The sequence below is a fragment of the Plecotus auritus genome (genome assembly GCF_963455305.1).
Source record: "Plecotus auritus genome assembly, chromosome: 8".
NCBI lineage: Eukaryota > Metazoa > Chordata > Mammalia > Chiroptera > Vespertilionidae > Plecotus > Plecotus auritus.
Genome location: NC_137782.1, coordinates 23,226,958 through 23,248,486, shown reverse-complemented (window position 1 = coordinate 23,248,486; position 21,529 = coordinate 23,226,958). Strand labels below are relative to the sequence as shown.

At 53.4% G+C, this 21,529-nt stretch overlaps 1 protein-coding gene across 2 annotated transcripts in view; it reads right to left on the bottom strand.

The window, feature by feature from the left end:
- PLCG1 (phospholipase C gamma 1) overlaps window positions 1–21,106 on the bottom strand; it is a 38,356-nt gene extending 17,250 nt beyond the window's left edge. For both annotated transcript variants that reach the window (XM_080685595.1, XM_080685596.1), the window contains exons 1-2: window positions 20,975–21,106; window positions 20,293–20,618 (exon numbers count right to left, since the gene is read on the bottom strand). In XM_080685595.1, the coding sequence (XP_080541721.1) occupies window positions 20,293–20,509 (217 nt within the window). In that variant the 5' untranslated portion in view covers window positions 20,510–20,618; window positions 20,975–21,106. The remainder of the gene's footprint in view (window positions 1–20,292; window positions 20,619–20,974) is intronic.
- Window positions 21,107–21,529: the final 423 nt, after the last annotated feature.

Here is a 21,529-nt window from a genome sequence, read left to right as displayed (position 1 = left end):
AACAAATGAAAAAGACAGTTACACAGGTGGGGGGAGGGGCAACAAAATGGGGGTGGCTTTTTTAAATTAGGAGTCATACTCAGGTAGAAACAGGGAGGGGGAAAATTGAGTCACAAAGACCCAGCCCAGAAAGACAGTTTCCAGGGATGGAAGGAGGAGCTGAATAGGGGAAATGCCCAGATGAGAAACTGCAGCACCACCACAAAATCTGTCCTTTGAAACAGAAACCAGCATGCTTTTCCGGTGCAAAGCTGCTGTCATCCTCCCACATCTCTGACAGAGGCACAAAACCTCACACACACAAATGCATGTAGGACAAGGCCTGTGTGGTGCATACCTGGGCCCTTCCTCTCAGCCCCTCCCTTCAGTACATAGAAGTAGTCACAGTGTGACAGCTAGGAGGTCAGTACGAAGCCTACTGCTGGGCTACACGCAGCCACCCCACACGCGTGCACATGTGCACAACACACTGATGGACGGTAGCCATGAGTGAACCCCAGCCATGCCCTGTGCTCCTGGGCTCACTTCCATTGAGACCAGGCTGAAGGCAGAACAGGCTCCCACCCAAGACAGGTAGGCACAGAGCAGCTCCAGGCCAAGCATCCAAGTCTCCTAAGCTCCTGTTGGCACATCTGGTCCCTCGTACTTCCCTCATAAGGAGGTGCCAGCCTGGTCCTGATGCCCTCCAAGGCCATCAAGCTAACAGCAGGCTGAAAGGACACAACACTAGAGTGAAGCACCCTTCTAGGTTTTTAAAAGCGACATCCTGTGCGATCTCGTGCCTCCCTTCCTTCTGCCTCCCAGAACAAATAGAGCTGGGTCCCCTTTCTTGAGAGAACCAGGTCCAGTCCCCCAGGGACTGTCATCATTGAGAGGAGACTCCCTGGGTCGGACACAGCCTTGGCCCTACTTTGGGGGGCTGGGCCACAGTCAGTCTGGGTCACACCTGCAGTGGGACAGGAAGGACAGGAAGAGAGACCCTACCAGGGGTCAGGAAGGGAACTGCTTAGAGGAGCAGGAGAACAGCAACACCCTATTCCCAGAGACCCATAACCCAGCATTCATACCCACTCAGAACCACAGGAGAACACGCTCGGGGGAACACGAGGGAAAAGAAAAGCCAAAGGCACTCAGAGGTCCCTGCTAGGCTGGAGATGGGAGGGAGACCGGTATCTCTGTCAGGACAAGGGCTCTAAGTTCAGATCAGTGCATGCAGATGTGGCCCAGGCCAGAAGCTGCTTCCTGAGCCTGTAGCAGCCACAGCACCCCACCTGCACACGCACCAACAGTCTGAGGCATGTGCATACCACCGCCTCTCATAGGGTGGGTTACCAGAATGGGAGACTAACAGATCTGAAATCACAAAGACCAAGTTTCAAGTCCCATTTCCAAGCTCATAGCTTGGGCTTTAGACACGTCGGCTCTCCTCTCTGGTAAGCCATGGATAAAGGGAAGGCTGTAGTGGGGATGGGCCTGCCAAAAACTCTTCACATGCAGACAGACTGCTACACCAAGAGCCACATGGCATAGTCAGCCTTAATCTGCCCTGACTGCCCCAACCTTGGATTGTTTTCTGTTGTGGTCTTTATGCAGAAGGAAGTGGCTCACAGCCTGGTGGCAGGGGCTCTAAGCACCGAATTTGCTTGATGATCAAACAGGGAGATGCTCCCTTCTCTCCTCTCTTGGCCCAGGGATAGGCTCCTTGCCTGAGACCACAGAGACTATAGGGCAGCAGTTACTCAAAGCCCAGTGCCCAGGTCATGCAGACCTGAAGAGCAAATATCTTCTGCATATACAAGCAATGGCAGTCACTTTCTCTTTAAGAGCCTCAGATTCCTCATCTGAGCCACAGAACTGACCCCAAGCACTCAGGGAGCTGTACAGAGCTAGATAGCAACAAAGGGCAATGCTGCTCAGGACTTGCCTCCACAGGAGAGTAGGTCTCTACCCCTCGGACAGTACCCGCTGTCCTGAGTAGGGGAGGAAAGGGTGCTGTGAAGGGACAATCTAACTGGCAGGCAGCCAGTCTGGAGCCTGGGAAGGGTAGAGGACAATGAGCACAGAGGACCTGCCTGTGCTCAGCCCCTCTGAAGGTAGGGCTACTTCCTGTCTTGGAATCCTGCTCCCCACCCACTCCCAAACATTAGGCCAACCCAAGAGGGCCCCACCAGCTCTGCTCCTGCCCAGGACCTCTGGACAGTCACTGCAGGGCTGTGCTGGGGCAGCATTCCTGTTGACCAGAGAGAGTCCCCGGACAAGAATCCCAAGGAAGAGAAAGGGGTGGCAAAGGTAGGACACCAAGATTTTTAGGGCTCCTCAATGAGCATGGCCCAAGAAAGCCAGCCCGTGCTCATTGAGAAACATGGCTTCACCCTGACCATGGTGGGCTGTGGAAGTGGGAGAGGGTGTCCAGAATCACATCCAAGACCCTAAGTTAGATCTCAGCTTCTTGATCAGGAACCCATGTCCTAGGGTCACCTGCCCTAAATTGAGGCCACTTTCCAAATGGTCCATCAGGCAAGGAAGACGTATGAAAAGAGTCATGAGCAAAACCTCTACCTCTGAGCCTCTTTCCTCATCTGCAAAATGGGATCAGCACTCCTGGCACCTTCTTCATGGGCTGCTGTGAGATGTCAGTGTGATGACAGACACAAAGTGATCTTATCAGGAAGGGACGGGAGAACATACCGAAAATTAAAACCCCCAAATGAAGATATTTCTAAGAAAACCACCACGACAAACAACAACAACAAACAAACAAACAACAACATACACACAGAGAAGGAAATGACACAGATTTCTGGACATGAAACATGCTTTTAGTGCAAGTTTCTTGAGTTTTCCCTTTATAGGGTAAAGTAACTATAACTGTGAGTTAACTGATGTAAACTATAATAGAAACTGTTCACATTAAAATGCATGTAAAAATATTTTGCAACTTAAAAATATCACAACTCATGATAAATATGAAGGTTCTTTTTAAAACCTGACTGTCTGACAGAGGTAAGTGTATATTAACCCAAACAGGTCCCTTCACTCTGGGAGTTGTCAGTATACCCACCTGGGGACCGGAACGCCCTGACCAGTCCTGCAGAGGGCACTGGAGGAAAGTGGGGAAAGCCCAGCCCGTCTAAAAAGAGTGCAAATCCAATCCAGAGCCCAGCCTCACACTGGCTCCCAGCCCTCCTTACCTCTGAGCCTGTGCACGAGCCAGGCCCAGGCCAGCGCATACTCAGGGCCCATGACTCTGTCACACCATCTAGTGCTTCCTGGTGTCTGGGCCACTGTCCTGTGTGCTTACCAAGGAAGAAACCACTTTGGGCTCTTCCCTCCATTCCCCAAACCCAGGTCCTGGTGAGGCCTCAAAATGCTTTGCAGTGTGCTTAGAAGCAAGAATGACACCCGAGGGTTAGATTCCAGAGCTAATTACCTATGAAGCAGCAAAGACCCCAGGTACTCAAAGATGGTATGAGGGATGAAGAGGCGGTGGGGGGGAGAGGGCCCCAAAGCCTGAGGAGCTACATCAAATATGCAAATGCAGTGGTCAGTGAGGTGACTCTGGGGGCAGGAAAAAGGACCAGGCACAGCTGGGGGGATGTGGCCTCTGGGGGCCAGTGTAATCACGAACAATGGGAGGTCCCCGCACAAAGGCTCCTACAGCCAGTGGGAACCATGGGAAGCCAATGGTGCTATGAGGCAGCCGGAACAGTAGAAGAGGAAGGGCTCCTTTAAAAAAATATATATATTTCTTTATTGATTTCAGAGAGGAAGGGAGAAGGAGAGAGAGACAGAAACATCAGTGATGAGCATCATTGATCGGCTGCCTCCTGCACGCCCCCTACTGGGGATCGAGCCCACAACCCAGGCATGTGCCCTTGGCCGGAATCGAACCTGGGACCCTTCAGTCTGCAGGCTGACGCTGTATCCACTGAACTAAGCCAGCTAGGGCTCCTTTTTTTTTTTTTTTTTTTTTTTAACTTTAGTTCAATATCTTTTTAAAAAAATATATTTTTATTGATTTCAGAGAGGAAGAAAGAGGGGGAGAGAGAAACATCAATAGAAAGAAACATCAATGAGAGAGTGTCATTGATTGGCTGCCTCCTGCATGCCCCACAACAGGGATGGAGCCAGCAACCCGGGCACGTGCCCTTGCCTGAAATTGAACCCGGGACCCTTCAGTCCGCAGGCCAACACACTATCCACTGAGCCAAACCGGCTAGGGCGTGGCAGGGCTCCTTGAGCACCACGCCCTGCTTAGTTCTAAGCCAAGGCCACCAGGGGATTCAGAAGAGTGGGTCCCAGGGGTCAAGAGAGGTGTGCACATCTTCCCAGAAATGCTCTCATCAATCACCTTCTCCATGCAGAGTCTGGGAAAACAGATGGGCCATTCCCAGTACCCCCACCCTTCAAGTCAGCCAACCACTTCATCACCCTCCAAAGAAACTATATGCCAAGCGCCTGAGGGAGCACAAATGGAGCTAAGCCTTCTCCCCCTGAGAATGCTGAAATGCAGAAAGGAAGCCTCAAGGGGAAGTGACTGTCCTCTGGCCAATTCCTGGCCCTGCACCTCTGCCACCAGTACACGCAAAGGTTCAAAGGTTCCCTCACGGCGGCTCTCCCAAGGTAGGGCAGGCACCTGAGAGCCTCTTCACAGGGAACCAGGGGCAAAGGGGCTCTGTACCCCAGGACACCTGTCCTAGCCAGGAATATCAGCTTCAAACAGAGCCTTCACAGCTCTAAAGGCAAAAGATGGAGGTGGCCAAAGAGGACACAGACAGAACCTGGGCACAGGGGGCAAAGAAACCTGATGCTGCAGGCCAGGTGCCTGGGATGGCCAGCAGTCTCCCAGATGTCTGCCCACTGAATACCACAGCCTCCAGGAGTGAGAGGTCCCCTCCCCTTCCTACCTTACAACAGAAATAGAAGTAGCTCCCAGCAAAAGCGGAGGCTATCTACCTCGATTTTACAAATGAGAATCCAGGCTCAGAGACCCAGGATCACAGGATAGCGTAGCAAGAGGAAGGTACAGCAGTTGCCTTCAAAGCCAACTAGCAGGGGGGAGAGGAACAGAGCCCCTTCCCAGGATGCACACAGGAAGACCCTAGCCGAATCCTGCAGTCTAGGTATACCAAGGGCAGAGGTCAGCATCTGCCCCTGGCTGGAGTTTCTTCAGTCACTATTCCCTCAACACCTGACTGAGGAGAGCTGCCAGGCCTGACTCAGCATCCGGCTCTCTCCCACCTTGATAAACAGGAAAAGGCTATTCAGTCAGCTGGACGGAGGACTGTGGATCCTCCTACATGGAACCCTGCACCCCTATCTACTAACTGCCTCAGGCCACAGCTGTAAAGGACCCTCACCAGTACAGAATGTTATCTAGAGTCTAGATTCTAGGTGAAGCTCCTCTTTGGAGCCATGAGGAAATGGATACTCCACATGGTAGCTCTTGGCAGAACTGGACCCTCTGAAGTGACTCCACAGCAGCCACACCTGAGAAGCAGCAGGGCAGCCCCAGCAAGTCTTCACACCTTCCAGGCAGCAGCCCTCTTTCCTAGGATGCTAGATGAAGCCCACCCATTCTGGAGGTAGGCACAGTATGCCCAAGCCCCAAAGGAAGAAGGGAAAGGAGGCCCCACCCAGAAATCTAAAAGCTAAGAGAGAGCGCTGAGCAGTTGTCTATTCGTATTATTCACTCATTCCATCATCTGATCAAACACCTACTCACTCCGGGCCAGGCCCTGGGTTGGGTCCTGACTAAATGGAAATCACTAAGGCACTGGAGTTCCTGCCTCTGAGAAAGTCCCTACCTGGTGGAGGAAACAGGGGAAGCAGGTAATTATAAGGTGGTGCCAAGAGGGGAACAACAGGGAGATCCAGGTCTCTGGTGCTGAGAGCACAGAGAAAGTGAGCAGTTCTCCTTGGAAAGTCTCAGACTGCTGCAAAAACAGGGTAGAGGGCTGGCCTGCCCATGTCACGCAGAGGGCCAGAACATCATTGCAGTAGCTTGGTTGTTCGGGTCACAGGACGTTTGTTCAGAGTTCTATGGACGAGAGGGGAGAGAAAGGGGCCTACCCGGCCTGCAACACCACCGCGTAAGGGAAAACAACTGTAAGGGTAAGTGTAGCAAGAACCAAGGACTTGTATGCATGCATATACGCATAACCAAGGGACACAGACACCAGGGGCGTGAGGGCATGAATGGGGGGGCGGGGCAATGGGGCGATAAGGACACATATGTAATACCTTAATCAATAAAAAAATAAATAATAAAATTAAAAAACAAAAAGAAGGGACTTGTCCCAATTTTTCTGCCCGAGAGACTAAATGACTCCCCAGGCGGCCCATGGGTCAAGCTCAGGGCTGACAGAGGTCCTATACACTTTGACCTCTGCCTCCCCTGCAGGCTGATGCTGCCTAAATTCTAGATGGCCTGCCTGCCAGGCCCCCACCACAAAAGAGAGGCTGAGGGCCTAGCAGGGCCAGGTCCCAGAGCTGTCCAGGATCTCAAAGGGCCCAACGAACCCCCCCTACCCCCCACAATATATTCAGGCCACTTGGAGAATCAGAGTGCTCAGCTTAAGTCACTTTTCTATCCTCTTCTTTCCAGAAACTCAGAGCACTCAACACAGCTAACTGTGCCTTCCATCTTGCTGGAAGCTCTGCTCTTGACTGCTCTCTCCCTCACAAGCTCTCCTGATTTTCCATCTTCTCCTTAGGCTCCAGGCCTATCCCCATCACATGCAGGCTTTCAAGGCCAAGGTCTTCTCCTCTCCTGATGCTCTACCTTGTTCCTAGTCAGTGTCACCCACAGCTTTAATTATCTCCTAGCACAGGTAATTCACAAACACAGCTCTATCCTAGTACTGGACTACAAGCTTCAGGCCCATCCATCTAACTGCCTACTTGCCATCTCCAACTGTTCACCTCAAAGAAACCCCTCTAAACCAGCGGTCGCCAACCTTTCTGACCTCGCGGACCACTGGTTGGCGACTGCCACTTGAAACCAAACACTGTTTTCTCTCACCAAAACCCTCTCACCACAACTCTTGGGTCAGCTAACAGCATTACCTTCAAACAAGTGCATAAACTAGGAACTTTAGAATCATCCTTAATATCTCCTTTTCTCTCACACTCCTCTCTCCCAATCTAATCCATGAACAAGTCCTACTGGCTTTATTTATTATTCACAACTATATTTACTGAGCACCAGATTAGTGGTAACTGTACTTTAAAGCAATTTCACTGACAGTCAATACTCTCCACTGGACTGTAAGCTCCTTGAGGGCATGGACCATGCTGTCAGCTTCAATACCCCAGTGCCTAGCAAGAAACGGGATGAGTTAGGAGAAGAAAAATCTGGGGCCTCCCTCCCTCAAGGAAACAATAGGGGCCTCTGACTGGGGTCTCAGTGACAGGGACTGACATGAGGGGACAGCAGAGGCCTCCTCTTGTGGAGCTTACTGGGCCCGATAAATTCATTCTCAGCACCCAGCCCTGGCTCCTCTTTGGTTTCTGTGTTACCACCTCCATGAGCCCTGCTCCCTCTTGGGGGGAGATGTGGGGCAGCCTTTAAACCCCAACAGAGTCAAACTTGACTAGGAAGTTGGGGAAGTTCTAAATCAGGGGTGGGGAATGACCAGCCTGCAGGCCGAATAAAGCCAGCGAAATCATTTGGTCTGGCCCTGCCAAGGCATTAGGGGTGAGTTAATTAAATATTTGACCAAATACAGCAAGCTAATTTTTAAGTTGATAATATTATATGGCCTGAGAATCCTATATAATAAAACCCTAATATGCAAAATGATCGAACGGCAGAATGATGGGTCGCTATGACATGCACTGGCCACCAGGGGGCAGACGCTCAACGCAGGAGCTGCCTCCGGATGGTCAGTGCACTCCCACAGCGGGAGTGCAAAAGCTGGGCTCACAGCTGGCGAGCGCAGCAGCGGCGGGAGCCTCCCCAACCTCTGTGGCAACGCTAAGGACCCCTTGGGAGATGTCTAACTGCTGGCTTAGGCCCACTTCCCCTGTGGGACATCCCCCGAGGGGTCCCAGACTGCAAGAGGGTACAGTCAGGCTGAGGGACACCCTCCCCAACCATGCATAAATGTCATGCACCGGGCCTCTAGTGATGTTATAAATGTCCAAATGGCCCTTGACAGAAAAAAGGTTTCCCACCCCTGTAATCCTATCTAATAAAAGAGTAATATGCAAATTAACCATCACTCCGCTACACCCACAAGCCACGCCCACCAGCCAATCAGGAGCAAGTATGCAAATTAATCCAACCAACATGGCTGCAGCCATGGAGAGAGCAGGAGGGAGGCTTGAGTTTCCCTGGCGATGGAGGAAGCCAAACTTTCCGCAGACCCTGGCCAGCCCAGGCCTCCACTTAAGGCTACAAAGTTTCAATTGTAGAAGATAAATAAATCCCAGATACTAGGGCCTCCTCTTGGGTCACCGGGGGGTGTGGCCGGCCTGCAAACCACCACAGGCCCCTTGCCCAGGACGCCCCATGCCCCAAGGGAACCCCCACCCTGATCCGGGACACCCTTCAGGGCAAACCAGCTGGCCCCCACCCATGCACCAGGCCTCTATCCTATCTAATAAAAGAGTAATATGCAGCTTGACCATCACTCCAACACACAAGATGGCTGCCCCCATGTGGTCAAAGATCCTGCCCCCATGTGGACACAAGATGGCCACCACAAGATGGCCAGCAGGGGAGGGCAGTTGGGAGGGACCAGGCCTAAAAGGGAGGTCAGTTGGGGGCGATCAAGCCTGCAGGGGAGGGCAGTTAGGGGTGACCAGGCCGGCAGAGGAGGGAAGCTGGGGGCAAACAGGCTGGCAGGGGAGCAGTTGGACATCAATCAGGCTGGCAGGGGAGTGGTTAGGGGGTGATGAGGCTGGCAGGCAGAAGTGGTTAGGGGCAATCAGGAAGGCAGGCAGGCGAGCAGTTGGGAGCCAGCAGTCCTGGATTGTGAGAGGGATGTCCGACTGCCTGTTGGGATCGGGCCTAAACGGGCAGTCGGACATCCCTCGAGGGTCCCAGATTGGAGAGGGTGCAGGCTGGGCTGAGGGACACCCCCAACCCCCATGCACGAATTTCGTGCACTGGGCCTCTAGTCCATATATATATATATATATATATATATATATATATATATATATATATATATATATATATAAAGCCAGTGACTGGAACACTGTAACATCTGGAATGACCAGAGGTTATGATGCCCACTGTGGCCAGCGAACCTGCCCACTGGGGGGTGGGGCCGGCTGGCCAATCTCCCGTGGCCTCTCCCCCCCGCCAGCCCCACTCCCAATTGGCCTCTTCTACCCCAATCAAGGGCAGAGCGGCGGCCAACACCCCCACGGCCCGTCCCCCCCCACCAGCCCTGCCCCCAAACGCCTCCCTTACCCCAGTAGGGGGCAGAGCTGGCTAGCCAACCTCCTGCAGCCCCTCCCCCTGCCCAGCCCCACCCCAGATCGGCCCCCCCCACCCCGATTAGGGGCCAGCCAGCCATCAACCTGTGGCCCCTCCCCCTGGCTGGCCCCACCCCTGATCAGCCCCCACCACCCTGATCAGGGTGGGCCAGCTGGCCAACCTCCCACTGTCTCCTCCTCCCGATAGGCTCAGCCCCAATCCGCCCCGATCGGGCGGGGCTGGCTAGACCCCACCCATGCATGAATTTGTGCACTGGGCCTCTAGTCTAAGTAATAAAAGGAGTCACCCTCAGAGGTCTGCTCACTAGGACAGCCACTCCTGCCACCCCAGTAGCCACTCCCAGAGCTGCTTGGCCCAGCCTCTCCTCCGCATCTGGCCACAGCCAAGCCACTCTCCTTGTCCTCCTTTTGCTTCCTGGGGAGGCGAGGCCCCAGTGCTTGTCTAGACTCTGACCTCACTCTGATGTGACAAAGAACCCACCCACTCATTGCCTCTCTCCCCAGGAAGCCCAGCTCTGATTCTTAGGGATGGCCTCCCCTTCCTTATTTGAACTCCCTAGTTCTACCATTTTAAGACAGCACTTGATCTCACCTCTACTAGCACGCATCCTAGGATAGCTGCCTCTCTGCCTCCCACCACCACCTGCAGAGCCTCACCCTTCCAGTGTGGGCCAGTCTCAGGCCAGGGACCAGGACAACCTCGAGAGAGCAGTGCAGGCCCAATGCTCTGTTCTCACTGGAGGGGGTGCTCTCTGTATGTCACTGCTGGCCTCGAGGCCCTAAGGAACACCCTCACCAAGTGACATACGCTCCCTTTTCTAATCTCCTTGGTAGATATGTTAAGAGCTCCCAAGAAAAGTCACAGTCCCATTTAGGAACCGACAAGTGAACATAAAGCATCTTATACCCAAATATTGTTGTGGGTGGAGTAAGTGACTAGGATAGGAAGAACACTGCCTCCAAACAGCTGGACTATCAGGTGCAACTAGGGGAAGTGGTCTGCAGAGCCTCAGAGAGAGAACCACCACCCCCACCCGCTCTTGTCACTGCCCAATCTCCCAGCTGACCTCCTGCCCCCCAAGTGGGCTGAGAAGCCTTTTAGACCTGTGGCCAACTCCTCCCCTCCTTCCTAGGATTAGTCACTCCATGAACACTCTGGGCCTGAGGCTAGAGTCAATCAATCCCATGGGGTTAGAATTCCCCCACCACACACCCACACCACCAGAGTCCCAGTGTGGCCAATGCCTTACTTCCCCCACTGACAAGGCCAAGCCGAGGACACTGTGACCTGGGGGCATCCCTTAAACAACTACTTCCCTCAGGACATTTCAGCTCAGCCATATCCCCAGGTGTCCAAAAAAACAGGAAGCCAACCCCAAAGTAGACGTCCCACTCCGACTGAGTTAGAATTAGATCTAACACAAACAAGTGGCCAAGCTCGCTGTGGCCCATCCCCTCACCAGTTTGGTCAGTTGTTTGCTGCCAGGCCCAGAGTTTTGGTCAGACCATTCACCCCTCATCGTGCCCACGCCTTGCTCCCAGGGCCCTCACGACCTTTGCAAAGATCCTCTAATTGATGCTGGCGTGCCAGCCAGTAGGGGAAAGAGCCCGCAGGGCAGGATGGGCTGCTGCAGAGAGAACAGATTCTGTCTGGACCCTTCAGGCACGACTGCCTCCCACCAGCCCTGGGCTTTCACAGTTTTCTGCTTGTTTCAGATCTAAGCTTCCCAGGATCAAGGACTGGGTCACCTTCTTTTCTTGCTTCCTAACCCCAGCCTCCTCTGTGCCAGGTCTGGGCTCAGCAAAGGAGATGCCAGTCTTTTGCAAGAGAAGAGCCCCGCCCCATTTATTCTGCATCCTGAGTCTTGCGAGGCCAGGGCCACCTGCCAACACCGGGAAGGGCCCGGAAGGAAGCAGCAGAGCCTATACACAAAGCCTACATGTGGGCTATAAAAAGGAGCCCTCCCAGAATGGGCCCGGTTCCTAGGAGGTGATGAGTGGGGAGAGCGCTAGTACTTGTGCCTGGGCACACAGCCACTGCAGCCTCTCAAAGGCTGGCCAAGCACCACCTCGAAAGGAATGAGTCTTACAAGGAGGAAGGAAGAATATTAACAGCTGAGCCAGGAACGTAAGCAGAGATTCTCCAAGCCCCATCTCATGGGATCACAGCCTCCCAAAGCAACTAACTCCACCTTCCCTATTGCCTTTCCCCCCCACCCCAGAGTATTCTGGGACCAGGCCTTCTCATGCCTCTTTCCCTCTCCTCTGGGCACTGAAGTTCCCTCTGAAGTCCTAACACACCAGCAAAGGAGCTCTGGGAGCTATGATCAGAGGTAATTCTGGGGTGATATTAGGGAGCTGTGGCCAAAACAGACTAGACTCAGGGGGAGCTCAATAGGGGCACGTGTGTTGGGTTGAATATAGGGAGGTGACAGGCAAGGGCACAGCTATAATACCTAAGCCTGAACACAAGATACCTATTTCAAAGACCCCAGCCAAAGCAGCCTCTTGACCCACACAGGCAGCCTTCTCCTCTGCCACAGCAGCACAGCTGCCCTCACGGCACCCTGGCCCAGTCACAGAAATTCATCCCTCTCCAGCCTAGTCTGCCCAGGTGTTCAGGCTCTGCACGAGAGGGATGACCCAGAGCTACTGAGACCGCTCTCAGGGACAGTGGTGTGGCTTGTCATGGACATGCAGCAAAAGGGACAAATGAGCCCTGGCTGCTGTCACCCCAAGATTCGAGGCTGTGCTTTATCCCAGCACACCCTCACCTCTCCTGACAAAGGCCTCTAGCTTGTTCCCTTCACAGCACTCCCCACACCCTAGAATTATTTTTTCCACCTCGCTGTTTGTCCTTTCTGGCTGCATCCACCCATAACCTTTTTATGGTCACTACTGGACTCCATGGTGTGTGGCATGTCAGCAAATGCCAGAGTCCAAAGCTAGGGAAGCACAAGTGGGGGGTCTCACTTGTTCAGTGTGCCACGGAGGCACAAGAGAGCTGGGTTTTTCTCCTCTTTTTCTTTTTTACAGAAAGCATGCCAGGCTAGAGACCTACGGCCACCAACAAGTCATAAGATAGAGTAATCAGGTCCACACACAGAGGCTAGGGCCACAATGTGAGACAAATGCAGGAACACATGGATGAAGGCATGTATGTGAGCTTGTCACCAGGGGTCCTGAAAAGGCCCTCCTTAGAGCACCCAGGTTCACATTTCCCTGGCAGAGGCTCAGGTACAGCAGTCATCATGAGCCAGTAAGAACAAGTCAGAGTGAGGCTCTTCTGTTCCCCCACCTCAAATCAGGGGCTTCCTCACCCCCTGCAGGAGTGGGAAAGCATCTCTCTGGGGGCGCTGTCATGAGATGAGGACAGTAGAGGATGTAGACAGAAGCACGGATTCCAGTTTGTGAGAAGCCTAAGCTGGTCAAACCAATCTGACTGGAGGGCAGAATAGATATCAGTTCTGTCCACATTAAAAAACAAACAAATAATAATAAAATAAAAAAACTCTGGCCCAGCTGCTGTGGCTCAGTGGTTAAGCGTCAACCTATGAGCCAGGAGATCAGTTTGGTTCCCAGTCAAGGCACATGCCTGGGATGTGGGCTCAATCCCCAGTAGAGGGCATGCAGGAGGCAGCCAATCAATGATTCTCTCTCATCATTGATGTTTTAATCTCTCCCTCTCCCTTCATCCCTGAAATCAATAAAAAATATATTAAAAGACCAAAAAACTCTGGTCCCATAGAACAGCCCATCTTATTGTCACTTTCTCCAGAGAGGGAGAATAAACTGAATATTGTAGTGGGAATCAGAGATGCTAGGCTCTGGACCAGCACTGCATGAACTTGCTGTATGACCTTAACCTTGACGCCCTGGTTTCCTCATCTAGAAGAGGGCTAATCATTCCTGTCCTCCCTCAATTCATGGAGCCATGGTGGAACTCAAACAACACAGTAGATGAGAAAATGGTCCAGAACTCTAATGCACTATTCAAATACCCGATTTTTCTCATGTCCCAGGCATCTGTGTCCAGACTCAAAGAGGGAACACAGAAATCAGAGCAGCACTGTGGCCAAGCTTGGTGATGGAACTGGGGCTCTGTCACTAAAGTGAAAGCAAAGGAAACAAACTCTTATTAAGTGACCAAAAGTGCCAATGCTGTGCTGAGCACTTTCACATAAAACCTTCCTCTCATATAATCTCATTCAACTATGGGTAATACACTCTGTTAGAAAATTACTTTTACAGCTGAAGATTCACTTCAGGCAGTTTAATGTAGCTTGCCCAAGGTCACAGGAAGAGCTGAGACTCAAACCCAAATCTAACTGATTCTAGCCACAAATCTCTGGTCACTGCAGCCCAATTAGCAACTGCTGCTGGAGGTCACTCCTCATCCTTGTCATCTGTTACCTTGCTGCTCTCAAAGATCCCCCAGGGAAGCACGGGTGCCACGCTTCTCTGAACAAAGCACTCTTCAAGGGGAACCGGAACATTCCCTTCCTATGCCACACCCATTTCTCCTAGGACTCTCCTCCAAGTCCCCACAGACTTCTCCAGTTCTAGGAGAGGGAGTGGAGAGGGGGGAAAGTCTCTTATCCTCTACTAACAGGTCTTGCGACATTATCTCTCTCTGGCCTCCTTGAAGCCATGTCCCAGAGGAAAGGGCACCGAGTGGGAAGAGATGCCATGAGCTAATGGAGACGGGCAGGGACAGTGACAGTAGATGCACTGGCAGGCTCTACCACAATGAGGCGGTGGCATTAGAGCACTTCCTGGAAAACAGGGGTCTCACACTATGGGCTCTGGGATGGGCACTTGGAAATAGGCCAATCTGATACCTTCAGATGATACCAAAGCAGATGCTTCCAGCCAACTGCCCAACCACCCTACAGAAGTCAGCAGTGGGAAACAAACAAACAACAAAAAAACACACCCTGGACAGTGACCCGACAACAGAGGACTGCTGAGAGCTTGGGTAGAGAAGATGGGTGGGCCTCCTTGTCTCTGAATCAAAGGGCTTGGTGGCCAGGCACCAGCCCCCTCTACAGGGCCGTGGGATTTGCTCCTGTCTGCTATCAGATCCTCCTGGGGAATTTCTCCCTCATCTTCCTCCTTGTAAGAGTTCCCACACATTAAGCACTTATGCTGGGCCACACTCGATGCAAGCACTTTACACATATTCTCATCAAATCCTCACAAAAACCTTATGAAATAAATGCAGTTTGCTACTATCCCACTTTTATAGATCAGGAGCCCAGAGAGACAAAGTCACATGCTCAAGGTCACAGAGCAAGTTGCAGACAGGATTTTTAACGTAGGCCGTCTGAGTTCAGAGCCCAAATGCCAAACTACAGTTGACCCTTGAACGACAGGGCCCCTACACCATCTCGCCCCATGCTGTTGAAAATCTGTGTATAATTTTTGACTCCCCAGCCATCCCTCACTATCCATGGGTGCCGAACATTCCAGAACCCCCTCCCCCATAGATACCCAAATCCAAGGATGCTCAGATCCCTTATATGAAATGGCATAGAACAATACATACAGCTGGCCATGAAAATACTATTTTCAATCTGTGGTTGGTTAAACCCAAAGGACCTAGGGATACAGAGGAATGATTGCATATATTTTTAAAAAATCCAAGTATAAAGTGGACCAGAGCAGTTCAAACCCATATTGTTCAAGGGTCATCTGTGCTATGCTCACTGTCTCATTCCGCCAGCCCCAGCCCCATTTCTCCACCACCACTGCATCTCTCCCCTGCCTCAGCAAGGAGGTCTTGCTTTGCTCATCAGCTGTCTCCTGTGAACTGCAGTAGCTCACTGGTCTCACTCCTCAACCTCTCCCAGGCAAGCATGCAAGACAGTCTTACTGTCCACGGGACAGACTGCAGCCCATGAGCACAGCACACCGAAGTCCTCCCTGAGCTGCCCTCACCAGCCCCCCCCCCATCTCTACCACACCTAACACATTCCCAACCCTGGCACATGACCTCTGGTGCCTCAACCAGGGCATGGGCAAGTTCCCTAATCACTCAAGGCCTAGTGCACAGGTCACCTCCCCTGGCTCTCTCCCCTCAACCCCCAGCTTGCTAAGCAGAGCTCTCGGTATAGACCTTTATCATAGTATGTGTCACTCAGGGTTATAATTACATGTTCCCAAGTCTGTCTTCTTCAAGAGTCTGGGATTTCCTCAATAACAAAGACCATGTCTCACTCATCTTTGAACCCTCAGTGGAAAAATAGATGTTCAAATAATACTTACTGAACAAATAAATGCCCCTCATTCCAACGGGCTACCCAAAACAAGGCCTGTAGCCAGTATCTCTAACTGATGACACACACGAGAAGCTGGAGGTGTTGGGTGTGTGCTCAGCTCCTCCAGCCAGCTGTGCAGCAGGCCCCTTTCCTAAGGTTCACAGGAAAGAGAGCCCCAGATGGATAGGAGGCTTGGCAGGGCTGGTCTGAAACCCACACATCAGCGCAAGCCTGGAGTGCTGAGGAAACACTAAGAGGTCTCACTTCCCCTGGAAAAACTACAGTCAGACAGGAAACACACAGGCAGGGATGGCTAGCTCTGGAGATTCAGACATGTGTTCTTGCCCCTCTCCCATTGGGAGCAGACAGCCAGCACAAAGAAAAGCCCTGATGACACCAGGCCTGAGCAGGCGCCTTGGGCCTAGCCTTTAGTACAGGCCTCGTGGTCTGTCTCCTCGCCAGTCTGATAGTCACAGGGGTCAAGCTCCAGACAGCTGTCCCAACATCATCTCTCTGAGCCTGAATGCCTTGTCCAGACTGTTTGCTTTCTTCTGCCACCCCCAACCATTGTCATCAAAGATACTACTAGGAATTGTCATTGTCTATTTCAGTTTCCTTGAGGGCAAGAACCTGTTTCCATTCACTACAAGGGGGCCTAGCATCTAGAAAATTAGCTCCAGAAAAATCAAAGACAAAAGCCTAGGGCTCCAAAATCCCCACAGATGTGCCTGACTGGCATGCAGAGCTCTCCATGGAGCCTACACCTGGGCCACTTACCCATAACCACCCTTCACTGAACCATCTCATCCAGAAGACACCGGAAGAAAAGCATGCAGCCAGAGCCTAGAGAGGCTGAGGCTGTCTGTCATCTGAGGTCTGAGCACAAAGGTTTCTCCTTAGAGGAGAAACACAGATCACAATGACATGGGCCTGAGGCCCATTTGCAGCATAAACCTAAGGCTTAGAGTCCTCTTGGGATTGGCTAGCCAGCCACTGCCTGGAGAGTTGAGTCCACTGAGGCTGTCCCACACCAGGACTATCACCCACAGCAAAATTCACTCCCTGTATTTCTATTTCCTTATCTGTAAAATGGAATGGTACTCCAAACTATCCCCTAGGGCCCTTGTGAGGATTAGCCAAGAAAACATGATGAAAAGTGTCTGTAGCACTCAGCAGGAAGTCTGTAACTGCTTTGTATTCACTTATGTCAGTATCTGGAAAAAAAAAGTCTAAACATCACCCTGGTTCCTGTCATACCACCATGACAACTGGCACCAAAGCACTTCTCCACCCCTCTTTAGAGCCAAACTACCACCCTAAAAGCCAGCCCTATTTCACAAGTGGTCAAGTGAGAGGGCATTGCTAGGCCAGAAGGAAGTCTTCTACCTGAGTGCTGTGCACTTTCCCTGAACCACAGCATTGTTCCTTTAGGCCAAGGACACCCGAGGGTAACAAATGTCAATGTCTGTGTCTGTGCCTCTCTCTCTAACCGCCCCCCTTCCCCCCAGCTACAGGCACTGCATAGTATCCTGGCAAGGCCAGCAGGAAAAGGCCAGACACCTGAGGCACGGGCAAGAGGCCAGGTGGCAGGGGACCCAGATGGCAGCCCAACCTTCCTCAGAGTCCACAGAGCGGGGCTGCAGGGATCAGAACCCATCAATGAGGTGCACCCCTGAATGGGCAGAAGTGGGCCAGCTTTAGTATGGGGCTCCATTTACAAGATCCGAACTCCACACAAGTGTATACTAGTCTTTTTGCCCAGACTCATTCAGTCCAGGCCTCCAAAATCAAAGGGCCAGAGCCCCTTCTCTGTCCTTTACCTATGCTCCAGGCCTCTCAAATCCCAGATAGTTAATGAGATCATTGAATATGCCCTTTACCTATGCTCCAGGCCTCTCAAATCCCAGCTAATTAAGTGAGATCTGGCTGACCCACCCTCAGGGGCTAGGGTTATCAGGTCCTCAGCATTCCTGCCTCCATTTCTCAAAGACCTGAGACACCATGGACTAGAATTCAGCCGTGGGCAAACTACGGCCCGGCCCGTTCGGCTGTTCTATCCAGACCGTGGAGCCGAAAGAGCGGAGGGTTCTCTTGCTCTCCCCTCCGCTCCTTTACTTTGAATTTATATTAGTTCACACAAACACTCCATCCATGCTTTTGTTCCAGCCCTCCGGTCCAATTTAAGAACCCATTGTGGCCCTCGAGTCAAAAAGTTTGCCCACCCCTGGACTAGACTCTTCCCTTTACACATCACTTCCTTCTGCTCAGGCCCCAACTTACAAACAAGCAAGTCAGGCATCAGATGTGCAATCTCCATATACTTATTCTACACACTGTTCTACACAGTAGGAGGGTGGGTGAGTTAAGTGGGTTGGAGCAAAAAAACAACAACAGAAAAACCAAACAGAAAAACATTTCTTCCCCTTTCCCAGGTTGTGATCTAAAAAAAATTTTTTTTTTTACATCCTCACCCAAGGATATGTTTTTTAAAACTTAGAGAGAGAAAAAATGGGAGAGAGAAACATCAGTGTGAGAGAGAAACATCAATTTGTTGCTTCCCATATGCGCCCAACTGGGGATGTGCCCTGAGCAGGAATTGAACCCACCACCTTTTGGTGCACAGAATGACGCTCCAACCCAGCCAGAGGTTGGGTAGTGATCTAAGTGAAATGTTAACTCGGTCTGGTCCCCATCCTCCTCCCTTCCTGCACCCTCACCTTCTCCTATGGCCACACTCCACCTCTACAACATTCACAGTTCAGGGTCTAGGAGGACAGTCATAATCTATTGTTATTATTAATAACAGTTCACATTTATTAAACACTCATGTGTCAGACACTGCGCTAAATGTTTCACATCAATTTTCTCATTTAATCTTCATATCAAGCATACAGTATATATTGGATATATTATTACTCCCATTTTAAAGATGATGAAAACTAAGGCTCAGAAAAGATAAGTAATCACGGGGGGGGGGGGGATGGGGGGGATCCACACACAACTAAAATGTGGGCTTCAAAGCCAGCCTTGCCTTCAATTAGTGCTGCCTTTATTGCCTGCTGGTCACATGAATGGTTTGAGATGCAGCCTGTTACCCAGGAGATCTCTATCTGGGAACCTCCAGCCAGTGCCACAAATTCACAGGGAGCACCACAGAAGCAAGGAAGGGGCTGTGCCTAGAGTCTGACACCTAGGTGATGCTCCCAGAACTATCTCAACCCTCAGCAATGTCTGTCCTTTCTCCACTTTGAAATCCTGTCTCTCAAATCACTAACATTTTCACCCAATGGCTGACAGGACCAATGGGGGCATGTGGGAAGGCAGCTGCCATTTCTAACTTCTGCAGCTGTATCAGATCTGGAGTTTATAGTTGAGGATGGCTGCCTCACCACAAGATTTCCTTCCTCCCCATCTACAAGCATATACACCATGCCCAAGGAGGTCTGTAGGACCTTCCCCTGGGGGTGTTACTTCCTGACCACCCTCCTCCACATGGACCTAGTTCTGAGCCTGGCTCCCTCTAACACTAGTCTGGGGGGTTGTGGGGGAGGGCGGAGGGGGCGGGGAGGACCTTGCAGGAAGCAACCCACAGCATAGGGTTGCAGACACATCATCTCTCACACTTGGAGGCGGGGAACGGAGAACAGAGCTGGGTGCCCATCCGGCCACAGCACAGGCATGCACTAAGTTGAATAACACTCCGATAGATCTGGGATTTTTCAAAATCTCCCAACTCCCTCCTCCCACAGAGACCTGTGCAAAAGCAGCCCTGCACAGGCCTGGGAGGGCAAAGAAGCAGGAAATCAGTAGTTGTCCCTGGCTCCCTGCAGCCACAGGAGAGGACACAAAGACCCCAAACTGGCTGCCCGTTCTTGAAAAGAGTACCTGACTCCAAGGCTGGCCATTCTGGAGCCAACCTTTCAGAAGGCGCTTCCAAGGGCAAGGGGAGCCTGGCTCTTTACCACCCACACAGACCTCCAAAATTCAGCTTCAGAACCAAAGCAGCAGCAGGAAAAAGCAGCCACTGCCTTCCCGCAGGCTTTGCCAAACCAAACAGGACCACTAAGAGGGAGATGAGTAGACGAGGTTCTGCTCCAAAACAGCCTTGACCCCAACATCTACCTAAGTTCTACTTAGAGAACCCCAAAGTTCCTTTGCAAATAAGAGTCCAGCCTGGGGGCCCAAGAGTTTCACCAAGACTGCTCTTTTAGGAGAAAGGGTTTTGGGAGGCGACCGTCTTGTCAGGCCCCGAGTTCAGGGGCTGGGTGGAGGCTCTGCCTCGGCTCCCCTCACCCCCAAGACGACCACCATCCCGTGTGGGGGGGACACGATGCCTGCTCCGCTGGCCTCCAACCCACTAGGACTCTTAGACCTCTGGGCAAAGCGCCAGAACACTCCCCCTGGCTGGGGGAAGGGGTGTCTGTCAGGCGACTGAGGACCCGGATGCCCCCACCGGGGTGACCCCCGGGGCCGAGGCGGGGGCGGGGCCGGAGGGGGTGGGGAGGCCCGGAAAGTTTGCCAGAGTCGCGCCCGGGTCCCCGGGTCCCCGCGTGCAGCAGGCCCCGGGCAGGGGCACACTTACTGGCCCCCTCGATCTTGTCGGCGCCGCGGCTCCACGTGATCTGCCGAGTCTCCAACTTGACCTGGAAGGTCTTCCGCTCGGGCCGCTGCGACTTCTTGGAGTAGAACAAAGTCATGACGGTGCCCACCTCGAGGCTGCGGCAGAGGTGCAGCACCTCGGCGTCGGAGGGCGCGCCGGGCCCGCAGCCGTTGGCGCAGGGGGACGCGGCGCCCGCCATGGCTTCGGCGCTGGGGCGGCAGAGGCGGCGGCGCGGGCTCGGCCGGCGAGACGAGGCGGCGGCGGGGGCTGAGGCAGAGGCGGCCGACGAGTGGGCCCGGCGGCAGCTCCTGCGGGCGGAGACGGGGCGGGGCCTGAGGGGAGGGCGGGCGGCTCTGCAGGCCCCGCCCCGGCCCGCGCGCCGGGAACAAAGACGCCCGCGAGCCCGTGGGGAGGACCCCCGCCCGCCGCCCGCCGCGCCTGCGCCTGCGTCCCGCGACCCCCGACAGGCCCGGGCAGGGACAGGGGCGCCAAGGCGGCGGGGCGCGCGCGCCGCTCGTGGTCAAGCCCGCGTTCTCCGTCCCGCAGCTTCCTCACGCGGCCACGGCCGATCTCGTCACGCGCGGCAGCCGCGCGCCGGCCCGGCAGTCGGCCGCAGTCACCCCGTCCCTGTCCCGCACAGGCCCAGCCGCAGCCGTTTCCTTACCCCCGCTCCTCGAGCGCCGCCCGCGAAGCCACTAGAGAGAGAGGTGAGGGCGCTGAGCGGCCCCCGCGCCCGCAAGTCAAACCTAGTAGCTGGGCGGGCTGCCCGGCGCAGTGAGCCAGGCTGGCCGCCTCTCCCGGCGGCTGCGGGTCCTCTGCGCGCCCTCTCCGGGGAGGGTGGGTGGGGCGGGGCCGCCTGCGGATTGGCCGCCGGGCTCTGATGGACAGCAGGGCTGTCCCGCCCCGCCTTTCTGGCCGCTCAGGGCTGGCCCACAGGCCGCAGACCCACGCTTGTCCCGCCCCTGCGGCCAGTGTGGCCTTCGAGGGTCCGGTCATGGGGAGAAGCATCCCAGGCCTGAACATCCCCTATGGGGCCTTTGGACCCGCGGCCCCGGTGGCTTGCGTCTCTGGCCTTGGCATAAGCCACTGCCCGCCACACCGCACTCTCCGTGTCCACGCGGTAGCACATGGTACAGGTTCTACTTTAAGGCGCCCCTCCTGCAAATGCTCTTCTGCGCCTTGGTTTTCCCGGCCTGACTCCCTTGTTTTCCTCCTCTCT